Genomic DNA, 8,157 nt, shown 5'->3' with positions numbered 1-8,157 from the left:
CATTAGAGAGAGAGAGAGAGAGAGAGAGGGTCTTTTTACTTGGTGGGGAACAATTCCAAGGACACATTTGAAGTCGATCACACACAACGACAAGATCACAACACTAACCAACTAGTTTTGCTTGTAGTAGCAAAACGAGCGGTGGCGATACACACAATAAAATATATGTATATGTATGTGTGTGTGCACGTGTCGACGCTCTGAATTTCATTCATGTGGTGTGCTTGGCGGAAAAGGGGGCGAATTGCAAGCTAAGACGAAGAATTGAGAAGAAGAAGAAGAAGAAGAAGAGACAATTGAGAGAGAGAGAGAGAGAGAGTCTGTCTAGAGAGAGAGAGGCTCACACACGTACTGAAACAGTCCCCGTGCGTGCGAAAAAAAAGGAACTGAAGCCGGCATCGAATGAAACGGAGGCACGTGGCAGGAACGATGACGTGGAGTCGGGTGATTGGCCGATGTGTGTTGGCAGAGACGGCTTCATGGTCCTTTACAAAAATGTGTCATCACCTTCTTCTTCATCATCAGCTTCTCTCAAAAAAAAAAGCTCTGAGAGCTCGACGGCTATGGTGGTTCTGTTGCCTCCTCTGCTCCATCGTAGTATTCTGAAGCCCTAATCTGCCTTTTCTGTCGTCCTGGCCCCCCGACCCCCGGCTCCTCTGGAGCCCGGAGCTTTCTCCTCCCCTTCCCTCCGCTCCAGAGCCTCCCGATCCCCTTCCTCTTTCCCCCCCCTCCCTCCTCGCTCCCTCAAACCTCCCCCTCGCCCCAACAAAAAACCCTCTCTCCCCAATTTCTGGTTCCTCTTCTTAGCCCTCTCCATGGCCCTCTTGTTCGTCCTCGCTTTCCTTTGGGTCGGCCTCCGCGTTGATTTGTCTTCCTCAGCCTCTACCTCCGCTCCGGCGGAAGGTAGTGAGGTAGGTTTCTTTCATGCAATTGCCCATATGATTTTTTCAAGCAATTGCCATCCTTTCTTCCATAGCAAAGAACGTTTGTAATTTCCCGGTCTTGTGTTATGAGCAATGTGGGAAGTAACAGCTTTCTGGGAAGCTTTGATTGAACACAACGTTATACCCTGTTACCGAGCAATCTCTCTAGTAAGGCATTTATTCGATCGAGAATATGCTGCATACAGAATCTAAGATGGCACACAGAGAATCAACGTATTTACTGATGCCATTTCCAAGCAGTTTAATTTTTGTGTTTGCAAACTTGTGTTCTGTTTTACTATTTATACTCAATTCTATGTCCAGGTCACTTATGGAAGCTTAGTGAAGCTGATGCATGAGCGTAGCAAATTCAGGTTGCATTCCCACGATGTACCATATGGATCTGGCAGCGGTCAGCAATCGGTTACCAGTTTTGGAGGAGTAGAGGACTCCAACAGTTACTGGGTACGAATAATTGCAAGCTCGCTCTTTCTCTGGTCGCGATGGTTCGTTGGAGAGCTTCTACGGAAATATTATTTCGTACATAAGAGGAAACACTTAGGAAAACAATTGGTTTTATGCCTGAAAAAACAAGTTCTCAACTGAGAAGATGAGTTTTTTTGTATGTCAGTTAACCACATATAGTTGGAATAATCAAAGGTCCAGGAGTCCTTAATATGCTCCATAGATTCCATTCGAAGTCTTATTGTTCCAGTTTCACTTCTGTTGTACTTGTCTATCCAATCCAAAAATAGATCTTACATCTTGGTCTTATGATGACCAGATTGTCAAAGGTCCAGAAGACTCCTCTGCTCAACAAGGTGACACAATTCCTGATGGTTCAGTCATCAGGTTGCAGCATATGCGGACACGGAAGTGGTTGCATAGTCATTTGCATCAATCACCCATTTCAGGGAATTTAGAGGTAATTTTTACTGCTACAGTTCTTTTTACAAATTCTTGATATTGAAAGCGTATCTAGTTCCATTGCTAGTAGATATTCTTTTTAATCAGCAAAATCACATGCAGTAGTAGTATCGATACAGGCCGTACAAAATGTCACATACTAGTGTGTAATTGCTAGTCGATATCCTTTTTAATCAGCAAAATCACATGCAGTAGTAGTATAGATACAGGCCGTACAAAATGTCACATACTAGTGTATAATTGTATGTAAAATTTTCGTTCATGCAACAAAAGATGGTTTCATATACAATTGAGTCGTGTGTATTATTGCGTCATTGTAATGAAGGATTTTGTTCAATCTTGATTTTGTCTGGTTGAATGTATGGCTGTAATATTGATGCTTAAGATTCTAAGAAGACTAGGGTTTTGAGCTGGAGAATCTTTCTTTTATTTTCTGTTCTAAGTGACAAGTAAGTGTTTTTTCTGTTCTTTCATGCAACTGAGCGCACTACACACACCTCCCTTTTTTTTTGAACCTTGCAGGTGCCCTTTGTCTTCTGTTTTCTGTTTGCATCTAGTTCCTGTTTGTCTACTCATTTGTCCTTCATTTTGGTGTCTTGCTTCTGTTAGTTTATCAACCCTATGTTTTCTGTGTCCATCTTCCATTTCTCATCAGTGTGTTGCTTCTATCCCTCCTTGTTTTAACCACTTTAGTCTCCCATTGTCTCCTGCCCCTGCCCTTGTTCGTTGTCTATGTTACCTGTGTTTGTTGGAAATATGGCAGAAACTACCAACGTGTCTGTCGACAAAGGAGGCAAAGATGCTTTGCTGGCCTATCTTTTTTACAAGTCTAAACTTTCCATTTCAGCTTTAAACTCATGCTTGCAGCCTCACGCCTTAAGCCCTCCATACAAAATAGGAAAAAGACATGATATATAGAAAAAGAGAGTGAGAGTGTCAGTCTTGAAGGTTTAAAGGTGGCATGGCGATATAGTCGATTTCAGCCTGTAGAAGCAGCTGCAAAGGTCTCAGTTGATTGCTAGAGCTATGTATATCTCTGTCAGATCAAGATTGGTTTCCTTCCAGCTGAAAGAGGCACTATAATATGAAAAAAGCAATTCTGTCAACTGTTATTTTGTCCGTGAGAATACAACCACGATTTCCTTCAGCCTCTCTCTTACTTTCTCTCATAAACTCTCTCTCTCTCTCTCTCTCGCGCACGCACGGAGACACACACACACACACACACACACACACACGGGCACACACGGGCCCAGGCCAAAATTGGCCTGGAGCCCCCATGGGTTCTTTATTTCACAATGAAAGATTTACAGAGTTCCAGGTCTGCAGCTCACAGGCTGAATTTCAAACGTGAGAATAAACAGAATACAATGGTAGACCAGCTCCCTTCTCATGGCAAGTGCCATGTGTCATTTTTCTAGCTATCTCTAATTACATGCCAAAAAGATTGGAGACTTCTAAGCTCTAGTTCACATGCTGATGTAGAACTCTATTGGTAAGCAGCCTTAGCCCTTAAAAATAGACCACTTTAACCCCTCTTGGTACCTGCAATAAGTTATCGAAGCACACCACCATGGCACCCATTAACCATTAGCTTTTGCATGCAATAATAATCTCTAGATTAATCATGGGAGTCCCCACCAAGCAAGTCAAAGCTGTGGAGACTTCTAAGCTCTAGGTCACATGCTGATGTAGACCTCTATTGGTAAGCAGCCTTAGCTCTTAAAAATAGGCCACTTTAACCCCTCTTGGTACCTGCACTAAGTTATTGAAGCACACCACCATGGTACCCATTAACTGTTAGCTTTTGCATGCAAGAATAATCTCTAGATTAATCATAGTCTTTGTGGGCGTCCCCACCAAGCAAGTCAAAGCACATGCCAAACATTATCCGGTTGACCGAGGTCAACCCTCTTTGACTATAATTAAGGGGCTTTGACTAAAGCCAAGTTTTTTTGACCGAAGTCAATGCTTTGACCACTTAAAAGAACTGTTTGACGATAATTAAACACAAATGAAGAACTCTTTAATTATTATCAAATAAATGGTAAACTTTGTACTCTACTTGGAATATTTACAGCTTGGTAACACACTGAACTGTATTGCCAAGGGTAAGGCCCTAGGAAAGGCGGCCTCCCTATGAAATGAGAGAGAGAGAGAGAGAGAGGGAGGGAGAGAGAGAGAGAGAGAGAGAGTTCAGTTAGGTTAGTTATTAAGATAAAAGATACACTGATGCTGGTATTAACCAAGAAAAAAAAATTAAACCAACGCAAACACACCAAGGCCAACACCAACACAAGCAAAAAGACAAACACAAGTAAACAAAGCAGGTACGTGAGAGCCAATAGCCTCAAAAAACAAAGCAGCCAATAGCCTCCAAAAATAGTACAAACCTAAGAACTAAAAAGAAAATGGTATTTGAAGGTCCCCGACTTGTCGTTAGACAGAAGTCGTGAAATATTGTAGGAAGGTGTTCCTTTCCTTCAAAGAATAGTGTTAGGTCTTGTTAATTTGAAGCGCTCATGGTTAGGATTAATTCTAGTTTCATGATCCAAGACTATTTTTATCATCCTTATAAAGGTTAAGGTTGGGTATTTGGTTAGTGTCGGTTAGTTAACTTAGGGTTAGTTAGCCATAGTGGGTTATTTTCGTTGGGTTGTGTTAGGTTAGTGTTAGTTAGATTGGATTAGGTCAAGTTAGGGGTTTCTTGTTACTACTTTTAGGAAGGTAAGAGCAATGTGATTTAAAATGAAGTAATTTAGATTTTGTAGTTGTACATTCAATTGTTTTCTTAGTATGTGATTTTTGTTGGCATTTTTAAAAAATGTTGGCTTTGGACTCATGTTGATCAGGCACTTGAATTGAAACTTACAGATTTAGAGCGAAGTAAAGTCATTATGTTCTTATTAAGCCTCTTGACTGCACCAAGTGCTCTGAAGTTGTTGGTTATGTAAATAGGACACAGAAAATCCTACGGAAATGAATGTCCTGAGACACACGCATGCATGCATGCATGCACAAGTCTATCTTTGTGCTAAACATAGTGGCATGAAAGATAATTCTTGAAACTTGGCACTCGCGTATGCGCGCACACACACATGTGCACGCTTACACACACGATTCAGTACATGTGTAAAAACTACTGCGATGCCTTATCATTCTTGAAAGGCAAAATATCACTGGGATTTCACACCCAAGGCTGTGATCCGTATGTCAGGGCTCTTCAATGTGATATACTGATTTTTCAGAGTCTCTTTGCCTCCTGTCTAAAATTGTCTCAGGGCTGGGCTTGTAGTTGGGCGGGCAGAGAGATATGAACATATCGTGGGAAAAGCTTTAAGTTGTATTGCACCTGTGGCCACAAGTAGGTTTACAGGGGAGGCTCCTCTCCCATCTGGATTCAGCTTGAGAGGTGGTTGGTTGCATGTCAGTAACTGGCATAGGATGAGGGGGGCACCCATTCTTCCTCTTGTGTAAACGTCCAGCCTAGTCCCTAGGCCTTGGTATCCAGCACCCCTTTGAGTCTCTCTCTCTCTCTCTCTCTCCCCTCCCCCCCCCCCCCCCCTTCTCTCGCTCTCTGTGTACTCTCTGTGGTAGTGGTTTCCAGTCACGTAGATCCTGTAGGGACTTGAGCGGGCTTTAGTACAATCATTTCATGTCAGTTCTTTATCTTCTCTCTGTCTCTGTCTTTATTTGTTTAAAGGTTGGAAGTTGGAAGGCATTTTACGACTGAGGACTTGTAGATGATGTTTAGATTTCCCAGGATGAGGTTTCTCTTTGTATTTCCTGGGAACTCTAGTTTACTTTTCCTTTCACATATCATCAGCATCCACACTGTGGGCTATCTATGGTGCCACGCATGGTCTCAAATTTGCACTTGAAGCAGAAGAGCTGCAAGCATGCATTAGTATTTTCTGCTGGATGGAATGCCTGATTATGTTTTTACAGGTAGCTCTTTGGCAAATGTGTTGGCTTTGATTGATCAATGTAAGAAAGTATGAGTGGAGTTTGCGGGGATGCCCATTTTGCCTCTTTCATGCTCTCCTTGAAAGTTAAGGTAGTTTGCTTGTCCGATTTACGGGGTTGTTAAATATGTATCAGGTGAGCTGCTTTGGTGGAGAGCAGAAAACCGATACGGGGGACCTTTGGATGTATGCAACCTTTTCTCTTGTGTTCTGATTGTAGCTTTCTTTTTGAACATTTAGCTGCCTTGGACTCAAGTCAATGTCTCATTCAAGAGAGTGCAAGTGGCATGTTCTGCTGTTTTGAATGGTAATCTCACATATATTTACTCAAACTAGGTTGGAGATTGAAGGCAAGGGCAAGGTTTGGACCAGGGATCAGAAGGTCAGATTTCATCATGTTGACACGGGGGGTTTTCTTCACAGCCATGACAAGAAGTATGCGAGAATAGCAGTTGGTCAACAGGAGGTATGATGGATAATGTTGGATGGAGCTTCCGCATGAAGATGGCATGCTTTTATTCTTTTTGATATTATGTCTGTATCCAAACATCCTTCTTGTACATGTATCTTCTCCTGGATAAGCCACATAATGCCTGCATATCTGTTGTCTAATGCAGGTATGCGGTGTCAAAAAGCGAACAGCTGACAATTTATGGATAGCAGCTGAAGGAGTCTACTTACCTGCAAACCAAGAGTCCACGTCTTAAGGTGTTGAGGCATGTGTGATCGAGGTAAAACATTGGAAGTTTTTTTCATCTTCGACTAAGCCAAGCAAGCCATAAGGTGCCATTAGCCTATTGCACTAGTGCAGTATGTCAAATGACTGCTCCAGTAATACTTTTTATTCTCTGCCTTACACACCAGCTAGCAAACATCTTACGAAATGTGATGCATGGCCATGAACAAGCAGCCACGTTCAAAAGCTGATGGTAGTCTTTAAGCAATGCAACTTACGATAAGGAATTCCAGTTTTGGGTTTACTAAGTGGTTTATTTTGGGGCCCATTTGGTCAAATGGGCCTCAATGAAGCCCAATATATTGCACTTATTTACACATTCTGAAATTGAGCATGGCGTAGAATACTTACATTTGTTACGGTTCAAAGATGTTGACTTCCTGGCATCGAGAGAAGAATCACGTTAATATCAGTAAAAACGTAATGTGCAGATGTGATGGCTTAAAGTCTTCCATAGGAGAGGAATGAGGTAAGAGAACTGTCCTCAGGTCGAAATTTTGAAAAATCATCAATCTGTCTAGAGGTAAGGGGAATGAGACAAGAGTACTGTCCTTGGTCAAAATTTTGGAAAATTGTATATCAATACGTAGCCGTTTGGAGGTGATGTACCTGAAATACAATGTAATGTGTTAGCTGAACTACTTCTCATTACATTTGGAAGTTAGTTTTGCTTGATTAAGGGCACTTTATATTCTCCTTCATAATGAATAAGCTACAGTACTAATTTATTTGAAGTTGAAATTGAAAGATAGTATGGCTTCATAATTCGCTACACTTTTTTTTGTTGTAAAAGTAATAATTTGCTACAGACTCTCTCTCTCTCTCTCTCTCTCTCTCTCTCTCTCTCTCTCTCTCTCTCCCCCCCCACACACATATATATAGCGCACCCAAGCGCGCTCACACACAAATAGCAATTTTTTTTTTTGCTGATTTTTAGACCTAGGGATTTGACACATGGTGTGATTCCGAGGACACATGGCATTCATTGCATGGCCTATAGTGGTATCAAAGCCTATTTTGGCACTATCGCTTGTGATGTTGACATGTGGTAGTAGAGCCTCTTTGGACAAGATAGGTGCATGCTATGAAGCTATTGCAATTCAAGCATTAAGTGTGACTTCGGCATGGAATGTTGTGAATGTAATAAAATTTTCAATGCAACTTTCTAGTGTAGCGATTGCATGCACCACCGACTGGTTGTCTACATTTGGTGGATGTGGATTTTGATGCTAGCTTTGGTTTGTTGACCACCATGCAGTTTGTCCACTCACCTTGGTTTTTGTGCTAGCGTTTGATTTGGCCATCACATTTAACGGTGCTTTGGGGTTCGTCCACAAGGGTTGTTGGAGGTGGCCTCGTGTAATACAAAGTGGTGCACTACTAACAGACATACGAGAGTATAGAAAATCCTTGAGTCCTCCATAGTCATGTCCTCCTTGGGCTTTTTGAGAGGCTATGGAGCTCTAAGCATGGCTATGGGGCGGGATGGGGAGCCTACACCCTCGACATGATTTTGGGGGCACATGGCATTCACTACATGGCCTACATTGTAGGCATAAGCCTTATATTTTAACTCATTTAGACTCATAGGTGAGGGACATGTGGC

At 42.1% G+C, this 8,157-nt stretch overlaps 1 protein-coding gene across 2 annotated transcripts; it reads left to right on the top strand.

Moving 5' to 3' along the window:
• Positions 1-503: 503 nt before the first annotated feature.
• LOC147879780 (stromal cell-derived factor 2-like protein) lies at positions 504-7,242 on the top strand. 2 transcript variants are annotated; one of them, XM_087371943.1, is made up of 7 exons: positions 504-911; positions 1,248-1,388; positions 1,708-1,848; positions 5,952-6,001; positions 6,152-6,281; positions 6,433-6,546; positions 6,680-7,242. In XM_087371943.1, the coding sequence occupies exons 1-6, from the start codon at positions 816-818 to the stop codon at positions 6,520-6,522; spliced, it is 648 nt and encodes a 215-aa protein (XP_087228069.1). In that variant the 5' UTR covers positions 504-815; the 3' UTR covers positions 6,523-6,546; positions 6,680-7,242. The 2 variants fall into 2 exon arrangements, with proteins under 2 accessions (XP_087228069.1, XP_087228068.1); XM_087371942.1 differs by having other exon boundaries at positions 505-911; positions 6,433-7,241.
• Positions 7,243-8,157: the final 915 nt, after the last annotated feature.

This window comes from Dipteris shenzhenensis, chromosome 33 (genome assembly GCF_047967505.1).
Source record: "Dipteris shenzhenensis isolate YYH24624 ecotype China chromosome 33, Dip_SZ_1.0, whole genome shotgun sequence".
Taxonomy (NCBI): domain Eukaryota; kingdom Viridiplantae; phylum Streptophyta; class Polypodiopsida; order Gleicheniales; family Dipteridaceae; genus Dipteris; species Dipteris shenzhenensis.
This window is presented reverse-complemented; position numbering and strand designations above follow the sequence as displayed.

Excerpts from the sequence above, each read along its gene's own strand:
- LOC147879780 (XM_087371943.1), top strand. The coding sequence starts at position 816 with ATGGCCCTCTTGTTCGTCCTCGCTTTCCTTTGGGTCGGCCTCCGCGTT. Across the intron at positions 1,849-5,951 it reads CCATTTCAGGGAATTTAGAG|GTGAGCTGCTTTGGTGGAGA; the intron begins GTAATTTTTACT and ends AATATGTATCAG. Across the intron at positions 6,282-6,432 it reads TAGCAGTTGGTCAACAGGAG|GTATGCGGTGTCAAAAAGCG; the intron begins GTATGATGGATA and ends TGTCTAATGCAG.